We start from the raw sequence: 19,202 nt of genomic DNA, 5'->3' as shown, positions 1-19,202 counted from the left end.
CTCCAAATCCCACTGGCTTTCTGATTGAGAGAGAGAGAGAGAGAGAGCATGTGTGCATGTGTGTGCGCAACAGTCCCGTGTTCCCTGCCTGCCCTGTTTCTGATGAGTTATCCAGCATAGTGTCCTTGACTATGTGTCTGCACCCAGATGGTGACCGTCGGTTTTGGTCTCGGTACCCGTGTTCCAATATGGGTTTCTTCGTGGTAGTTAGGCATCTAAGTATCTACTGCTTTCCTGTCATCTTAAGAGTATACTTGTTCTTTTGGATGTGTACGTCTGTGTATATGTTTGTGTCTGTGACAAGGGGTAGGTGTGTTCTTGTTGTGGTCCTGTGTCTTAGGCACATGGCAGTCTCTGCAGTTGGGTGCTTATTGGTAGGCGTTTCTAGGAGGGTCATTTTGCATTTGCACTTGAGGGGCTTTGCTATGCGTTTACCTGTGCGTGCTTTTGTAGGCGTGTATTGGCGAGGTGTGCCTGTAACTGTGTCTAGGGGCATGTGTGTGTGTGTGTGTGTGTGTGTGTGTGTGTGTGCATGTAGCTATCTGGGTGGGTGGAGTTGGCTTGGTGTGATGAGCTATTGACTCTCTCATCCACTGCCCTTGCCTGGGCTGTCCTGGGTCAAGCTAAAAATAAACCATCTACCTTTGCCCACAGGGACCTTTCTCAGTTGGCCAAAGTTCTTCTTAGGAAGACGTGCTCCACCCACATCCACTCTCCAGATCCTGAATACCCAGCCACAGAGGGCAGAAGGGGCAGGCTGACTATAGGAACCCTGCCCCAGAGGCTCCGGACCCCAATCTGTGCGGCAGTGTGTGGAGGAGGGTATGGGCAATACTTGTCGCTCCTCTGGCCCCTCTGGCCCCCAAGTCCTTTACCCTAGGAAGCATCCCTGGGCACACTTGGCCCTATTCTAGCCCATCCCCTACAGGCTCCATGGGCTGGCTGGACCAACCTCAGGCTTCCCCACGCCACCTATTTTTGAGAAGCAATTCTAGATTCCAGCTCCAGAAAAATCCCAAGTAGAGAACAGATCAGAGCTAGGCATTCTTGCTGGCTGGCAACAACCTTCTCTGCCAGGCCAGCCCCTGAGAGGTAGGGGGTGGAGGCCCCTCAGCTCCCAGAGTTTCTTTCTAATCCCATCTCCTCTGCCCCCTGCACTCACTCATTCTCTCCAAGCTGCGTGATCTTGAGCAAATGACTTTACATCTCTGTGCCTCTATCCCTTCATCTATAAAATGGGGATACAACTGTTACTTACCTCAGAGTTGTTGTGAGGACTAACTGAGGTAATGCGTATCAGGTACTTTATCCCATTCCTGGAGCACAGGTTTTTGCCAGTGTTAGCTAGTTCACCCCTTCTGACGCTCTGTGTTTCAGTCTTAAAACGCCACCATCCCTCAAACTCCACCTAGCTCTAAATGGCCTTTGGCTTACCCTTGGGAGGCCAGGACTTTCCCCCCAGGAATCAGAGTGGCAGGGAGGGGAGATCTTGGAAAGAGAGATTACTGACATTTATGCAGTTTCCATACATAGTTTTTTTTTTTTCATTCAATCCTATACCCCCTTATGAAATAATTATAATTTTTCTCTATTTTAAATGATGATGCAGGGAGCATCAGAATGTTTAGGTAACTTGTTCAGTTTAAGGTCACACAGAAGGTAAGGAGCAGAGCCCAAGTTAATTCTGAGCCAAAAATGTTTGTACCTGTCGCTCTGCCCCACTGTCCCTGGGAGGGCAAGTTCTTAACGTCCTAGCCCCCTAAAGTGCTACAGGAGGTTTAGAGGGGTCTGGTAAACAATTCTGCCTGAGGTTATTCAGACAAGTAGACCCATCCAGGACGATCCACATCTATACCTAAGTCAGGACGTCAGTTTTCAAGATTTTCTCATTTAGAGAGTTGTTTTTTGGAAACATCCCGACAGGTAGAAGGCATGGAACGTAATACAGACGAAAGGAGCCAAAAGTGAGAGTCCTCAGTTTGATCAGATGAGAAAGCTGACACAGCCAAGCCAAAGGGGGCTTAGATACACGTCCTTAGTTTTCGAGAAAAGGAAACTGGGCAGACTCCACTTCCAGCCAAGCTCCAGCGGCCGGGTTTTCCAACTCGCCAGTCCCAGCGTCCCGCGAGGACCCCCCTGAAAGGCCCCCAGCTCAGCCGAGGCCGCGCCTGGGTGGCCTTCAGGTCCCCCCCTCCGGGGCCCCCTGCAGGCCCCGCCTCCGCCCGCCAGGCCCCGCCCCGGCCTCGCGCCGTCCCCCTGAGCTCGCGGACTCACTAGGGCGAGCGAGCGGCAGCACTCGGCATTGTGGCAGGCGGCGGCGGCCGGCGAGGGCGCCGGAGCCGCGAGCAGCGGCGGGACGCAGAGAGGCGCGCGCGGAGGTTCGGACGGCGCGGCGCGGGCTGCTGCGAGTGTCGCTGAGTGCGCTCACCTTCCGTCGTGCAACTTCGAAGCCAGGGCGCGGGAGCCCGGGGAGCGCTCGGAGCCCCGGAGCCTGAGGAGCGCAGAGAGGGGCGCGCCGGAGCCTGGCTGGAGAGCGGGCGCCAGGCACCCACTGCGCTCCGAGCGCCGGGCAGCCCTCTGCGCAGCGTGGCTGCCGCTGCCCCCACGGAGGGCACGGGCTGGCGCGGCCGAGCGCCGGGGAGGACGGCGAGGAGGCGGCGGCGGCGGCGGAGACGGCGGCGGCGAGGCTGGGGCCAGGGAGAAAGCCCCGGGGGAGAGGCGCCCGAGCCTGGCCGCGGGAGCATGTGGGCCCGGAGCGGATCGCGGGGCGCGCTGCTGCTGGCGCTGCTGCTCTGCTGGGACCCGAGGCTGAGCCAAGCAGGTAGGGAGCGATCGGGCACGGGGGCGGACGTATAGGGGACCTTTGCGCCCCAGTCTCCCGAAGTTGGAGTGGTCCATCAGTGCGTCGATGTGCAGGGGGAAAGCGCAAGGGCACCCAAGTTAGAACGTAGATTTCTCCGCCCACCAAAGTGGGCGATGGCGCAGCCACCTCTCGGGCGGCGCAGGCCAGGTGGTTCAGAGTAAGCTTCCTGCCCCCGCCTAGAATGGATCACTTCTTTTCCTTGGAACCGGTGTCCGAGTCGAGGTCTGCTCCTTCCGGAGGACTGGCCTCCAGGGCACCCGGCTCCCGGCACACGGAGACGAGGAAACCAACAAACAAAAAAAGACTTGCTGCTTCGGTCAGGTGCGTTTGCTTGCCGTTCGCCGGAAACTTCCTAGTCGGGGTCCTGGCTCGTCCGAGCTCCTACGCGCTGCACCCGCCGGAATCGGGAAACGGGAGGGAGGGATAGAAAGACCTGCTGAGCTCGGGAAGCGCGGGTCCGCTCGGCCAGCGGGAGGAGGCCGGCTTGAAGGGCTATCGAAGGGGGAAGGGCTGAATACCGCTCTCACAGCCTTCCCCGCGACCACAGGATCCGCTCGTCTGGAGGGATATTTCCTGGGGTTTGGTATGTATGTGTGTTGGGGTGGAGGGGAGCACACAGTGATGCTGCCAACTTTCCTTTTAAATGGGCCACTGACATTCTCCCCGTCCCGGGAGCAGACAAGGTGCGCTTGCCTACTTTGGGCCTGCAGGATGTCTTAAGGGGCTTCGTGGGCTCCTAAATTAAAAGTGCCTGCCGCCACCAGCACCACGCCGTGGTTGTGTCGCGTCCCCCTCGGCTGTAGCTGGGCCCCGCGTCTCTGCCTGGGCTGTCTTCCCTGCGAGCCGGTGGACGTAGGGGCGCCAACCTTTCTTTGGTTGGGCGGACGACGGCGGCAGGACATCCCCGCTCCCTGGGCGGGGCGGGGCGGGGCGAGGTGGGTGGGATGGGTAGGGGGCGTCCTGCGCCGAGCCCTCCGAGTTGAGGCTGAGAATGGGGCTGGAACCCTGGCTCAGAAAGTAGACGAGGTGGCGCAGCCCTCCCCCTTCCACCCTCGCCGCGACGTTGGCATCCGCCACCCCACCCCCCCAGACACCCCAATAGCCAAAGATTCCTCACTCTGGAATGAACGATTCCCACGGCCTTGGAGCAAGGGCTTGGTTCTAGCACATCCTCCACTTTTTTTTTTTTTTCCAGCCCTGTGTTGTAAAGTTACGACACAATCATTTGATCCAGGTTAATTACGATTTGGGCAGACTCTGGTATTTAAAGCAGTGTTTTGAAGTTGGAAGGTAATGGTGGGGGAGGGGGCAGGCTGCTCAATGACCAACCTTGTTTTAAAGAGTGCAGTTTAATGTGGGAGGTGCTGGGCTGGGGTGTTGGTTTCTGGTTTGAGGGTGTTTGAGGGGAGGTGATTGAAGGGTAGGGCGAAGTCTTTGTAAATGGCACTTGGATCGGCACTTGGGCAGGATCGGCGCTTGGGAAACTGTTTTAGAACCAACCGGGCAATGGCATCAGGAATAAATACTGAGGTTCCTGAGGGTGGGGGGAGGGTCTCCGCTGGGCAGGAAAAAGACAAGACTGGTTGGCCCAGAGTTCTCCAGAGCTGGGGAGGCTGGGGGTGGCCTGCCTTTCCTGCTTAACAAAGCATCCAGCCCCCACCTTCCCCAGAGGAAACCCCAGGCCCAGGGCTTTGATGGATTTGGGCACAAACGGAGCCCAGCCAGAAATGGCCTCTAATTCCGGGCTTTGATTTCTCACTAGTGAGCAGAACCCGTGTTGGAATTGTGCTCATTACTTAGCACGGCAGGGGCTGCCTGCCCACCAGTCTAGAGAGGGGCCAACGGGTGGGGTGGGCCTGCAGCCTTCCCTCTGCCCAGAATGCGAAGCCCTTAGAAATCTGCCTTCAGGAGGGAGAACAAGGCACCTTCCTCCTACACAGCTCGTTTCTTTAATGCCACAGGCACGGAACATCTTTCAGAATGTTCTTTGGGTCTGCCTGTTGGATCCCTCATGAGTCCCATTTCACTGATGGGGAAAAGCAAGGCCGGAGTGTTGGCTTTCCTCACATCTCGCCTTCCCTTGACCACAGAGCACAGACTTGTGTGCAGGACTGCTCCTCTCCAATAGTCAGGCTGGTTCCTGTCGCCTTGGACTCCTCCTCAGGGCCCCATCCATCTCTGCCTTGAGGCTTATAAAAGGCTGAGGGAGATAAGGCTTTCTCGGTGGTGGTGGGGGGGCTCTTTCTAGGGGACATGCAGGCTCCCCTCAGGTGGCAGGCACCTCTCTTTCTTTCCTTTCACCGCCCCCCTCCCCAGTAAATACGGGGATGAGCTCCCTTGACAGCACTTAGGATTTTTAAGCCATCAAGTTTGATGGTGGAGAAATCAAACCCGGAACCATAAAACCCTGGAGCCTTAGAAGGCGATGTCAGCAAGTGACTGGCCAGCAGAGGCCACTTCAAAAGCCTGGATTAGCCCTGAGGATCTCCTCACCCCACCTGCCCCTTAGCCTTTCCTGGAGCTTTTAATGAGTCTTGCCATGGCCTCTGGCTAGGGTGGCCGAGAAGGAACTATGGTGTCATCATCACACTTCTTTTTAAGATGCAATTAAAATCTGAGTTTTCCTAGGGTCTCTGCTCTGTGTGCATGTAGGGGAGGGTGGTGTGGTGGCCCATCCTTGGCTCTCTCTCTACACTGTAGCAACACCCATCTCAAGCAAATGGAAAATCTCGAGTGTCTTAATGCGATTTCTCATTATAGTCGAAGTATCACTGCAGGGGAGGAACTTCAGAGGTAATTTCTCTCCTCCCTCCCCTCTCCACCCCCCACCCTCACCCCAAACTGGGAATTCCGGAGGACAAAACAGTTCCCCTCTATTCCAACCCCCTTATTTATGCCGAAGCTTTGGGACAGGCCCTGACTTGCCCTGGGGTTACACTGGGACTCAAGGGTAGATCTGGAATCTGAACTCGGGCCTCAAACCTCAGGCTAGTTCTGGCTCCTTCATTCCACCAGGCTGCGGGACTGGCCAGCATGGATGGATCTGGGACAGATATGCCGAATTGAGGCCCCACAAAAGGCCGGCAGCTAAAGATAAGATTTGTTGGGTAGTTAGGTCAGATGAGATGGGGGGAGGGTGGTGGTGGTGGTGAAGAGGTAGAGTCAGGAACCCTTACCCCAGAGGGGTGGAACAGGGCTAGGCCATAGGTCAGAAGCAAGGCCCTGCGGCTAGCCAAGGGCCCAAAGGTAGCTCCACTCCTGATCCCTAATCTGTCCAACGTGAGACCTGTCACAGGCCACGCTCCCTTGGACTGTGGGCCTACCTGGCTCTACATTTTAAAGCTTTGCCTTCATTTATATAAATGAGGCAGAATATAGTTTTACTTCCTATATTGAAACTTCGGGGCAGCCCATCTTCTGCGCACCCTGTGGCCGTTGGCTGTCAGGCCTAAGATGAGATCTGTTTCCCATCTCTCCTTCGCCTCCTCACCAGTGTCTTCTAAGAAGGGCATGGGCTGCCTAGGACTTTGGGAATGAGGTAGAGAAAGATCCCTTCTGCTGCAGGCTAGGCTGTGTGTTCTTTTGACTCAGCCCGCTGGAGTTGGGGGGCAGCCACCCTGTAGGAAAGGGAGAGAGGCAGGGTCCCCAGTTGGGACTGGGGCTGTGGGGTGGAGAGAACCAGCTCCCTGGCTGGGTGGCCCCCAGGGGAGAAAGGAGGAAGCTGGCATCCCAGGCCACAGCGGCGCCTATCCTGGCCTCCTCTTCACCAGTTTCCTAAACAGCTTCCACAAATAGAGTCATTAAAGCTGTGAAGGCAGAATGAAACCAAACAAGTGCCTTCTGTGCTTTTCTGTTTCTTTTATTTTTTTAAAAGGGAAATAATTTAAAATGCCGTAATGAGAATAATACGAGGAAGGGCACTTTTGGGCAGGTCGAGGGAATTCATGCACTGCCCCCTCTGATTTGCTTCCAGAGTTGGGGCTGGGGCACCACCTCCCGCCCCCCCCACCATGGGCCTGCGCTCAGAGGGGGAGCCCCGACCGCCTGGGGAATGCCCTCTGCCCCTCTCTTTGCAGAGCTGGCCTGAGCGGGTGAGCCGGATTCGCACTCGGTCTTACGTCTTACTCCACCGCGGCCACTGCGCCCCCACAGCGTGGGCAAACTGCGGGTCCCACTGCGCCCCTTTCTCTCCGAGTCTGGGCTTTTTTCTCGCTAGTGGCAGCGAAAACACATGCTGAAGTGCAGGCTTAAATCAACCGCCTCCCTGCTCCCATACCCCTTTTGTTCCCTCTTCCTTCTTTCCAAAAGCGCCAGGGCCGCTGGAAGCACCCAAATTGACCCTTGTAGACAGCGCGGTGGCTGCCAGAGCCTGACCCTGACCGTGATTAGCGCCTCTCCGCGGGGGGGGGGGGGGGGGGGGGGGTGTACTCTGAGGCACTGCACGGCCTGGCCTGGCACTTACCTGGGGACCCTGCACCTGGGCATCCCTGCTCCTTCTTCTCTCCCCCACCCCTGCCGCAGCAGCCAACACCTCCATGCCCCTCCGCTCCTCCTCCCTTCACCTCCACACCCCGCGCCTTCCCTTCCCCCTCCCTCTCCGCCTCTGCAGAGCTGTATCTGTCCACGCTGCACACACACCCCCCACCTCCAACACCTCCTGCCAGCCACCCTCCTCACCTCCCTGAACGGGCTGCCCCAGCGCCTCACAACTTTTCCACTCAGAGAAGGCAAGCTGTGGGTGTGAGAATGCTACTGGGGACCGGGCCGAGGAGGGAGTGTGCAGTGGGAGGTGAGGGTAGGTCTGGGGCCGCGTTGGGGTATTAGGCTGTGGAGGTGAAGGTGCAGGACGAATGGATGTGGAGCGGAGGAGAGCTGTATTTGGGGGTGTGTGATGTAGGTGGCTACGTGTTGGGGTGTGTGGGGGTGTGTGCAATGTGCACATGGGCACAGCTGCGGTGTGTTTGTGTATAAATAGGTATGTGTAGTGTGGGGACAGTGAGTCACCACCGGGCATGGGAGGCCCCATCCATTGTATTCTGTTGGGGATGGATGTCTCTCCCTGATGGGACGCAGGCCATTTGCCCTTCAGCACCAAGGAGACCTTATTTTGCCCCGGCTGGGAGTTGTGAGCAAGATTTGGGTCAAGTGCCAAGTTCTGGAGTTGGAAGGGCAGAGGCCAGCTTCCCCCACTGAGGACAGGAAGGACAGGCCCGATTGAGGGCAGCTCCTGCTGCTCCAGAAGGAGGGAGGTCAGCCATGGGGGGCCTAAAGCCAGTCCATGTGCTTGACTGACAGCCCCCAGGACAAGCTTCTGAGTCCTTGGGTCGCTTACAGTTGACTTGCAGCTTACCAAGAACAGTGGCAGCACCCATGGTTTGGAGATCTGATCCCTGACCTGGTCAGGCTCATGCTGCAGCCCTCTAGGGGAAGTGGGGTCTCCTCTGGAATTTGCTGGAGAAGAGGCAGACAGAGCCAGAGTGGGTGGCATCTCTGATGGAATGCAGCATAAGCAGGCATGGCTGGGGCTGGGCCTCTCAGTGGAGGCCGTTGAAAGAGGACCCATGTGCACCCAAACACACACAGGAGTCCTACTCCACTGTCTTACCGCCTCCTTGGTCGCCAAGGGTCCCCCTGCTTTCCCACTTGGGCCTGTACTGACTGCATCCTTAGCTGTAGGATAAAGACGTGCCAATGTGGAGAAGGGAGACTTATAGGAAAGGCACAGCTCCGCTGCTGGCGTGTATCGCTTTGGTGTAATCAACCCTCTTAGAAGGTTGGTCCTTGGAAGAACCCCACCAGATAGGAGGACGCCCACTTAGGAAGCCGACCTGGGACCCAGGTCAGAGCCAGAGCAGTCCTGGCCCCAGCCCTCAAGGTGGTGACTATGCTGGAAGCTGATGCCCACTTCGAAACTGTTAAATGCCCTTCGGGGAGCCTCAGGTGCCAAGCAGGGGCAGTGACAGTATATGTTGGGAGCGCACAGCAAAGAGTAAACTGTGTAAGCCTTGGGGCTTCCTGGAGGAGGTGATGGGAGCCAGATCTTGACTCTCACTTTCAGGTCTTTCTAAGAGCATGTCCTAAAAAGATGGGAGTGGGGGCTAAGCTAGCTAGCTGGGGCTAGCCCTGACCTGGGCAGGAGTCCCCGGCCCCAGGCCTCGCCCACTCTCAGAAAATTGGCCCTGTCAGCATCTCCTCAGCTACCATCTTGGGCAAGCCCAGTCCTTGGTGAGGCAGCCCTGGCCATATCTGCACTCTTGGGCCTCTCAGCCTGGGGTGCTCCTTGGGGACCTGACCCCCCTACCACCTCTCACTGCAGGCCGAGACGTAGGGGGGAGGCTTGAGAGGAAAACGTATCTTATTGTTTGATTCTTTGCCTGTGGCTCTTGAAGATGGAGTGAGCCCAGAAGATACTTCTTATGTACTAGTAGGCATGGTGTTGGGGGTGGGAGCATGGGGTGGTTTGCTTCTGTGCCTTCTGCCGTGCCCCCAGCAGAGTGGACAAGAAGGAGAGGACAGAACCCTGGGCCCAGCAACTTCTGTGAGCCAGTTGGAGTGGGAAGGTTCATCTGTTGTTACTGCCTGTGGAAGCCCCAGCCCCTCTACCCCTGCTCCTGACTGAGGGTGTGTGGCACAGCCACCTGGAATTTTGAGGAGGTTAACATAGCTTTCTAGCATTTCCACCTACTAACTGTGGCCTTGGCAGCTCACCTAACTGTGCTGTGCCTCAGTTTTCTCATCTGTAAAATGGGGGTAATAATGCCATCCTCATGGAGTCATTTTAAAGCTCACGTGCCCTGGTTATGATAAAGTATTTAGCACGGTGCATGGCACCCAGTGAGTCCCGGGGTGCGTCCTCCTCAGGATACTGCCCTGTGACGCCAGAGAGGGCTTCCTCTAGAGGCATGTGGGGAGGAGAAAGGACAGAGGCTTATGGCCTGGAGGCCCAGCAGCTCCTGGCCTAGGAATTAGGAGGTCCTGGTGCTTTCTCTTCCATTGCGGTGTGACAAGTGTCTTTTCCTCTCGGGGTCCTGGTTGGTCTGCCCTTCTGTAAGTTTGGGGTTGGGAAAGGTGGAAAGAGACCTTTAAGAGCCTCAGGTTTTGTTTGGTTTTATTTTATCTTTTTGTCCAGTTCCGTCTGAAGAGGTCGCAGCAGCCAGGAAGAGACAGAGGTAGCTGAGGCCCAGAACCACTTGTGTTTACAGAGTCCCCTCTAGAACATCAATATATCGACTGGAATGCCCTTGTGAGCATCATGTGGCCCTGGGTCTCTCTCTGAAGCCATAAATTACCCTTCGGGACCTCAGTCCCTTTTTCCTGTTCCGTAAGCGTCTCCTGTCTCAGGCCGAGAGCCCCGGATGCCAAGCAGGGTCCCAGGGACAGAGAAGGACCCCAGGGGCAGGGGCAGCCTGAGCATTTGAGAGAAGTGGCCCTTGCCCCTCCCACCCCGCCAGGCTCAGGGGGCCCTGTGGAGGGTGTGGGAGGAACCCACTCTCAGACCTCACCAGACCATTCACTGTTCCATTTCTCAGGGGTGGAGGGCGGCTGATCTTGGGGTGGCGAACGGGGGGCCCTGTCCCCACATCCCCTTGGAGTATCGGCCCAGCCCTAAAACTAGGCACATGTACGCATTTGTTCAGTGTGAGCAGATCTGGGCTCTGCAGTCAAAGTTGGGCAAGGCATGGGCCTGACCCATGAATTGATTTGTGTCACTCCTGGAGGCACGAGCCGTGGGCCAGGTGTGTGCCGCGGGCGTGCGAGAGTGAGTAAGGTGCTGCAGCAGAGAGGAGCTCGCTCAAAGGTGCGCCAAGCCCCGTGTGGCCTGGGAGGGATCCAGTGCAATGTTCAGGGGCGAGGGGGGGGCAGGCTGTGCAGTCAGACCATGTGGGTTCAAATCCTGGCTGCAGCACCATCTGGCTGTGTGTCCTAGAGCAAATTGCCCGCCTTCTCTGAGCTTGCATTTCTTCATGTGTCAAGTGGCCCTGCTAATAATGCCGGTTCTCATCAGATTGTTGTGGGGAAGAGTGAGGTCGTACACAAGTCCTCTGCATGTTCTGAAGTCCTCAGTAGCCTTCACTGTCCTCCTCAGCGCCATTATTATTGATACCATGTGTTAAGTGGTACAACGAGAAGTGTGGCTCCTGTTGAGGGAAGGCTCCTGTGGGCCTGCGTGGCTGGTCAGGGAAGGCCTCCTGTAGGAGGAAGGGTGTTGGTTGGCCGTTGAAGGATGAGCAGAGTTTGGGAAAGCAGAGAGGGCATTCCTACTAGGGGGTATATTTGTGAGGGGTGGGGGTGGGGCAGGACATCTGACGTGTCCATCCAGGAAACAAATTCCAAATTCAGCCACTGACTCGTATCTGATCATCTGGTACAATAAGAATTCTGAGCCCAGGGGTCCCTTAGTACTGTGGAAAGAGCCAAGGCCTTAGAATTAAAAGCATTCATTCACTGAGTGCCCGGCCCCGGTGGCTTGGTGGCTCTGGACCTGGGAGATGGCCTGTCCCCTTCACTGGGCCGTGGTGTGCTGTGAGATGGCGTATGGGGTCCTGGCACGAAGTCAGTTCCCTTGATTTCTGTTGCCTTCCCTCCTTCCCGCCTCTCCCCGGCCCTGATCTGGCTGACCCCTGGCTGGGGCTGGGCCTGGGCCCTGCTTGCTTCCCTCTACATCTCTGGGCAGGAGAGCAAGGAGGCAGAGAGTGACACTTCCAGGGTTGAGCCAGGGAGAGGGGCAGGGTGAGGGAGGCTGCCTGCCTTTTCTGGTTCCTGGTGCCCACCTAGGCCTGGTGGGTGCCAGGAGGCATCACCAAGGTCTGGGAGGAGCATCTTCTGCTGAGATCACCCGGGAGCCAGCAACCCCCCGGAGGCCCCGAGTGGCGTCTGGAGGCATTACCGGAGTCAGGAGGCAGCCGAAGGGAAGCAGCTCCCTAATGTGATCAGAGGCGCCCGGCTGCCCAGCCTGGGGCCAGAGCACCCATGGAGGATGCAGACCTTACGAGAAATTCAGTCAGAAATTCCAGGAAAAGTGGCTCCTGGCTCCTTCCCCCCTCTCACCTTTGGGCATTCTGTGACACGGCAGGGCAGAGCGAGACTCACGGAGTGAGCAGTGGCCCAGGACCAGGTCGCAAGTGTTGCATAGGACTGCCTGGCACCCTGCCCTTTCCTTGTCACTGAGCCAGGGCCCTGGGGACCCGGCGGAGGCAGGATGGGGTTGAACAACTAGATAATGAAAGAGCAGCTATGACACTAGGTGACTGGGAGTCTGGGTCTGATTTCGCTCCCCTGCGTGTCCCTGGCACCCAGCACTGTCCCTAGCAGCTAGAAGGTGCTCGATCAACACTTGTAGAATGGATGGACGCGAACTCGTGGTCAGGCCATAACTCACCCAGGTGGTCGCTACGATTCTGTCCCTACTGTGTTTGGACTTGCAATTGTCGATGTAACCAAAGAGTCAGAAGATTCTCCTTGCTTTGCTTGCAGCCTCCCCTCTTTGCCTGCCTCTCTCCCTTCATTCTCTTCTGCTTCTGTCTCTGAGTCTTACTATGTACCAGACGTGATGAAACTCAGAGCCCCATAGGTACAGGCCTCTTTATTCACTAAGTCCAGTGGAACCGCAAGGAATTAGCCCAGCATTGCAGTCAAGTGCCTTTGACCCCTTTGTGTGGAGAAGGTGGACTCTAGCAGGCATTTGCCGGGCTGGTAAACTTTGTACTTGTCTGCAAGGTGTCCTTCACAAGGCACAGCTGGCCCAGGCCCTTGTGAAATGTTTGTTTCCTGCTTGCATTCCCAAGCCCGTTGATCATTCCCCTCCAGCTTGCCTTCTAGGGTTCAAGAGGATGCCTGTTGCATGTGCGTGGGCTCTGGGGCCCGGGAGTAGGTGTGGGCTGAGAGGGTATCTCTAAAGGCCCCTGGGTAGGGTCTGACCACAGCCCTCCGCCCTTCGTGGTGGCTGCTGCCAGCTCCTTGGCTGGTGGAGAGCAGTTTGGGTTGCAGGGTGTGGCTGAGCCAGGTTCTCCCTGGCACTGAGCTCAGTGCTAACATTCGGGGAGCCTCCCTGGGAGATTAAACACCCTGAGGCCCTGGGCTGAGGCCACGGGAGCCCTGGCCAGTACCACCCTCACAGCTGGGCACCCACTGGTCCTTGCCAGGAGCCCCTATCACAGGCTAATCTGGAATTCCTACCTGACAGCCAGACAGCCAGGGCTGCCGGGCACCGTGACTGCAGCCGCAAATCTGATCTGGCCCCACGTTTTCTTTCTTTCTTTCTTTCTTTCTTTCTTTCTTTCTTTCTTTCTTTCTTTCTTTCTTTCTTTCTTTCTTCCTTCCTTCCTTCCTTCCTTCCTTCCTTCCTTCCTTCCTTCCTTCCTTCTTTCTTTCTTTCTTTCTTTCTTTCTTAGCTTTTATTTATTTTTGAGACAGAGATAGACAGACCATGAGCGGAGGAGGGGCAGAGAGAAAGGGAGACACAGAATCCGAAACAGGCTCCAGGCTCTGAGCTGCCAGCACAGAACCCAATGCGGGGCTTGGGCACGCAAACTGTGAGATCATGACCTGAGCTGAAGTCGGACGCTTAACCGACTGAGCCACTCAGGCTCCCTGAGCCCCACGTTTTCTTGCTGGCTCACTCCAATTCTGTACAAACGCATGCATGCACACTCAGAAGAGACGGCAGCAGAAAGAGCCCTGAGCTAAGGATTGGGAAGCCTGGATTCTAATCCTGTCTACACAGCTGTAGCATGGAGGTAGTCCCTTTCCCTCTCTGGGCCTTCAGTGCTGTCATCTGTCCACATGAAGAGGGTCTGCCCTAGAATTAGAAAATTGGGTTCAAGTCCTGTCTCCATCCTTAACTGTAGTTTTCTCAGCCTACATCTCCTCGCCATAGAAAAGGAGCCCTGATTGGTTGTTGGGGAGATCAGATGACATAGGTAGGGCATGGTCAGTAAAAGTTGGTTTCTTTTTCTTTCTACCCAGGAAGAAATCAATCTGCAAATTGCTTGGTTACATCCCTTGTTTCTTTCAAATAGTCCCCTCTTGACCTAGGGCACATTAGGCCTAAGGTGCAGGGCGGCCCACAGTGCCACCTGGTTGATCCACCTGGGGTTACAGCAAGGGGGGAGAAGCCTGCATGTCAGATGCGTTTGGAAGGGCACTGGGCCCGACATCTGCAAGCTTCGGCTCTGAGGCCAACTCTGTGTGACAGAGAAATCACTCACCCTTTTTGAGCCTCAGTTTACCCATCAGCTAAAGGGATACACAAGAAGCTGAAGGTCAGATGGGGCCAAAGGAGAAAACACCCGGAGTCAGACAAACTGTTCTCCAGACCCCAGGAGCTGAGCCGAGACGGACGCAGGCGGGCTCTGTTGCCACAGGCACCGCGTGCTTCATCTGAGAGCTGCTTGCTGTGGGGCAGGATTTCACCTCCCCGGCTGGAGCCCCCCGCTGGTAGGTGGGCTCTGGCTTCTCCCCTAGCCTGGCTGGCCATGGCCGTTGAGCTAGATGACAGAGCTTGGGTCACTTCCCACCCCTCTGCGTGCTCCACACCCTAGAGCCGAGGAGGCCCTGGTGCCACGTCAGGGAAGGTTAGTGTCAGGGCCGGCTTTGATGTGTCTGAGCCAGCACACCATCTGCCTTGCCCACCAGAACTTACATAATCCCTCGGCCGGCTGCCCGTTCTTAGAAAACGGGGCCGGCAGGACCAGCGGGGAGTGGAGGATTAGGGTTTTCTTCTCGGCACTTTATTCCCTGCAGCCCAAACCCAGACTGGTGTTCATTCTCTGAGTTGCTCCCTCACTGCCCGGAGCCCAAGACACAAATGCAGGGTCAGAGCAGGACTGAGGTTGGGTGAGGACGTGGCAGGCTTTGCGGGCTGCTTGCTGCCAGCGCCTGGCCCACTGGCTCACCTGCCCCTCGCTCATTCCTCTGCTGAGCTCTGATGGGGTGGGGCGAGGGGGGCAACTCAAGCTTCCGGGAAGCAAGGGCAGACCCTCCCCCAGCTCCTATGGAGACGGTCCCCTTCCCACATTGTACCATATAGTGAGCATTTTTAATATGTCTAAGTAACAGCCAAATAATGCTGTCCCCTTATTTCTGAGACTCAAGATCCATTCCTGTCTTTCTTATTTGCCAGCTGTGTGATAGCAGCCAGGTCTCTTCAACATTGTTGGTCTTTGTTTCCTCATCTGTGAAATGAGAATAATAAAGCCTGCTTCACATAGCTCTCTTGAGGATTGAATCAGATAATAATGCATGTAGAGGACAGAGAAGGCGTTCAATAAACAGTAGCTGTCATCCTTGGTATTCATTTCCATTCTCTCTTTTTTTCCCTGAGAAAGTGATACAGAATGATCAACTCTGGTTCCTTCTAGGAATGCAAGGTTGGTTCAAATTCCATTCGTATGAATACCCTGTGCCAAATTAATATCATATACCATATTTATGAATCTAAGGAAACTAAATCATATGATTAGCTCTATAAATGCTGAAAAGCCTTGGCCAAAATTCAACACCCATTCATCATATAAACACTCAGGAAAATAGCAATTTTAAGGGCTTCTTTTTTGCATGATAAAATATATACATACCCTAGTCCTAAAGCCAATATCTTCTCTAATGGGGAAGCACCAAAGACCTTTCCATTAAGATCACTAATGAGGCACAAATACCCACCATCTCTTCTATTCAACACTGTGGAAGAAGCGTTAGCCAATGTGATTAAATGAGAAATCACCTAGAGGCATACAAATGGGTAAAGATGACGGAAAACTATCCCTACGCACTGGAGCAGCTCCATAATTAAAGCTGTGGCACAAATGTGTGAATCGTCAGATAGACCAGTCAAACATAATAGAAAAGTCCAGAATGAGACCCGGTGCATAAAGAAATCCAGTATATGACAAAAATAGTCTCATAGCCTACTGGGACAAAGACAGACTTTGAAATAACTAGTGCTGGGACAGCTAGGTAGTCATTTGGAAAAGGTAAACTTTGACCCACATTTCATACCATAGAGAAAAACTCCAAATGGATTAGTGGTCCAGATGTGAAGAGTGATAGTGTACAAGTACTAGACAAAACAGTGGGGGTGAATTCCTCTTTAACATTGAGGTAGGAAAGGCTTTCTAACTAGGATGCAGGATCTAAAAGTAATAAAATAGAAAAGTGAGCATGTTTATTATATAAATATTAAAAAAATTTTTTTTGATAATAGAGCACCTAAAACTAATCAAAAGACAAAGTATTTGACAAACCAGGAGGAAATGTTTGTAACATATACCTCAGACAAAAAAACTAATAGCACTCTAAAATGTTGAGTAACAAAGGCCCAGAAACCTGATAAAAAGATGGGAGGGTGGGGAAGACATGAACAGACAATTCACAAAATAAGATATAAAACCGTTAAACATGTGAAAAAAATATTAAAACTCATAGTTAGAAAAACGCGGACTAAACCAGCCCTGAGATCCCACTTCTCACTTTGTAAGACTGGAAACATGGAAAGTTATGAGCACACCTTGGGTCCGAAAGACCCTGGAAGACGTTGCTGGGGGAACTGGTCATTGGCGCAAGCCTTCGAGTAGGTTATCCAACTGTATTTAACAACCGCACACGCTTACTGTAGTTTTTAGCCCAGCAACCTTCTAGAAGTCTTCACTTCAGGGCACCTGGGTGGCTCAATTGGTTGAGCACCAACTCTTGATTTTGGCTCAGGTCATGATCTTGCAGTTGTGAGTTCAAACTCCGCAGCAGGCTCTGTGCTGACTGTGGAGCCTGCTTGGGATTCTCTCTCTCTCTCTTTCTGTCTCTCTCAAAATAAACAAACTTAAAAAAAAAAAAAAAAGAAATCTTCCCTTCAGGTATACCTTTATCAATACAAAAATACATATGTACGTTGTTTGTAATTGCAAAATACTGGAAATCACTGGTGTGCCTTGGTAGAGGGCTTGAGTCGACTACAGGCACATGCTGAGCACTGAGGCGGCTATAAAAAAAGATGGCATTCTTCGGGAGCTGATAGGCTCTGACTCCCAGGATGTACAGACAAGCAAAGGAAGCACAAAATAGTGTCTAGAGGATGCTGCCTTTCACGTAAGAAGTGGGTGTGAGACCAGGCCAGATCCTCTCCTCTCTTCTCATTGTGCTTTTGTGGCTATTTGTATACTTTCTGCGTCCTCATGCTTGCTCGTGGGTCCGAGCAGTGAGCCCCGCGCAGGGGGATGGCTCCCCCGTGCTGCTCCCAGGGAAGATGGAGAGGGCAGGACCCACAGGGCTGTCCCTGCAGTGGCTTCATGTGGTCCTAAGCACATCTCTTCGGCCCCCTCCCTCGGACTCGATTTCTGTAAAATGGGGGCTAATGACTCCCACACCACTCGCCTCACAGAGAGGAGGGGGGCTTCATCACATTTCAAGTGTGTGCAAAGGTCTCTGCACAACGTGGGATGGGACATTATTTATTACTTACCAGTGTCTGCAAGTTGCCCTTTGGGCCTCAGATAAGCCCTGGGTCCTCCTTTTCCAGTCCCTGGCCACACACACACGCACATGCATGCCTCCTCCGTTCTATGCAGAGCTGCGAACATGCTGAGGTAGCTGCTTAGTTGGCTTTCACCTTGATTAGCGAGGGTCCCACCCGCACGCACTCCATCTGTGTGCCAGGTGTGGTGTAGCCCTCTGCGGCCCCAGCCTCCCTCCCACTCCGGGCCCGTTCTGCCCCCATCAGCCGGCTGCCACATACCTTCTCGCTTCGTCCTTGTCATGACTGTGTAGAAGGTCTTGGAGGACCAGACTCAGGGGCTCAGGGAAGCGACATGGCCCACCCCAGTCTTCCAGCTCTTACATCAGAGCCTCGCGTGGGGCTCCCATCGTCTCTGGACTCCAAATTCCCTGTTCCTTCCAGGAACTCACCCTACACCCACCCCCCCCCACCCCCCCGGGCTGGGAGGAGGTCTTCCCACTGGGAGCCTCCCTGGATTTCCCCCCGAGAGCTGGATGCGTGGTGGTGACGTCTGGAGTGATTGTGTGCTGGTGCTCAGGAGCACTGGAGCCGCTTTGCCAAAGGCCGAAGCCCCACCAGCATGACAGGGGTAAAGAGCTGATGGGCAGAACTGGGCTCATCCCGCCGGCCTGTCCCGGCCAGCACGCCGGCCTTCTCTCTCCAGCCTGTGCCATTTTAAGGGCTGGCCCAAGAGGGTGCGTGCTCACACGAGGAGGAACGTGAGCAGCCCCAGGGGCACCTTGTCTGCATGCCTCAGGCCCCTGTGGGTTGGGCACAGTCTGGCGGAAAGGGGCCGAGTCCGGCCTGAGCCTCCACAGAGGGAGGGGGCCTCAGGCAGGCAGCGGAGGGCATAATTGCCGGAAGGTCATGCTCCAAGCCCTGAGAACTCTGCTTACCAGTCAATAAGTCATTTATTACACCCTTGACAGCATTCTCCTCTGCCTCCGCCCTGGACCCTGTGCAGTTTGCAGAGGGAAGGGCCCGGCCAGCTGAGGGTCTGCCTCTCCAGGGAGAGGGGCGGCTGGAAGGCTGAAGGAAGCGGCTCCCCCACCTCCCCGGCACGGCCCACTGGACCAGAGTGCTTGCCCAAGCCCCTGGGGGGCCCGAGCTCTGCCGAATAGAGCCGGCTAAAAAGTTCCCAGGTGCTCGAGCCCCTCCACCTCACTGCCCTGGACTTCATTTCCGAGGCTTCTCCTAGGGAACCCTAGAGCTTGTCGGGGAGGGCCGCCGGTCTTCAGAGCTTGATAGAGACCACGGCCAGGCAGACCTCTCAGAGCAGCACATGAGGGCCCGTTTCTGGCTCTCCCGCCCACCATATGCCCAGGTGGTGCCTATGGCTCAGAGGCGTGCAGCCCTTGGAGCAAAGAGCACCTTCAGTGTGAATCTGAGCTTCTCCACAGCCCAGGAGGTGGTCAGGGTGAGTGTTTTCACTTCCCTCTTACAGGTGGGGGAACTGAGGCAGAGAGGGAAAGGGACGACTTGCTCAAGTTATCAGGTCTTGCTTTGTGGCTGGCGGATTTTTCACCCTTCCCAGGCCCTCTCTGCCCTTACACGGCTGAGAAAGGTTAAGGAAAGAATCATTTTAGACGCTTCTAGATTGTCTTTCCAGAACACCCTGTCATACCTCCAGGTTTTACCTACAGGGAACTCAGTGGGCGTTGAGAGGGGCTATTGGAGCTTTAGGTCTGGTTGGTCCGAGAGGGTAAGGGTGTGCACCTGTTCAGGGCCTGGGGAAGCTGGTGGTCCTGGAATAGGCAGTGCCCCCACCTCCACCAACCTCCAGCCCTCCTGGCTACACTGTGTACAACGAAGGAAATCAAGTTCAAGGAAGAGCGAGCTGGTGGCTGCTCTCAG

At 55.2% G+C, this 19,202-nt stretch overlaps 1 protein-coding gene across 2 annotated transcripts in view; it reads left to right on the top strand.

Moving 5' to 3' along the window:
- The first annotated feature begins 2,295 nt into the window (after nucleotides 1–2,295).
- Nucleotides 2,296–19,202, top strand: part of UNC5B (unc-5 netrin receptor B) — a 79,056-nt gene continuing 62,149 nt past the window's right edge. For both annotated transcript variants that reach the window (XM_039255548.1, XM_039255547.1), the window contains exon 1: nucleotides 2,296–2,821. In XM_039255548.1, coding sequence (XP_039111479.1) covers nucleotides 2,743–2,821 — 79 coding nt within the window. In that variant the 5' untranslated portion in view covers nucleotides 2,296–2,742. The remainder of the gene's footprint in view (nucleotides 2,822–19,202) is intronic.

Source organism: Hyaena hyaena, unplaced genomic scaffold (genome assembly GCF_003009895.1).
Source record: "Hyaena hyaena isolate Hyena2069 unplaced genomic scaffold, ASM300989v1 scaffold_531, whole genome shotgun sequence".
Taxonomy (NCBI): domain Eukaryota; kingdom Metazoa; phylum Chordata; class Mammalia; order Carnivora; family Hyaenidae; genus Hyaena; species Hyaena hyaena.
Note: the sequence above shows the minus strand (reverse complement) of the source record. Positions and strands in the feature narration are given on the sequence as shown.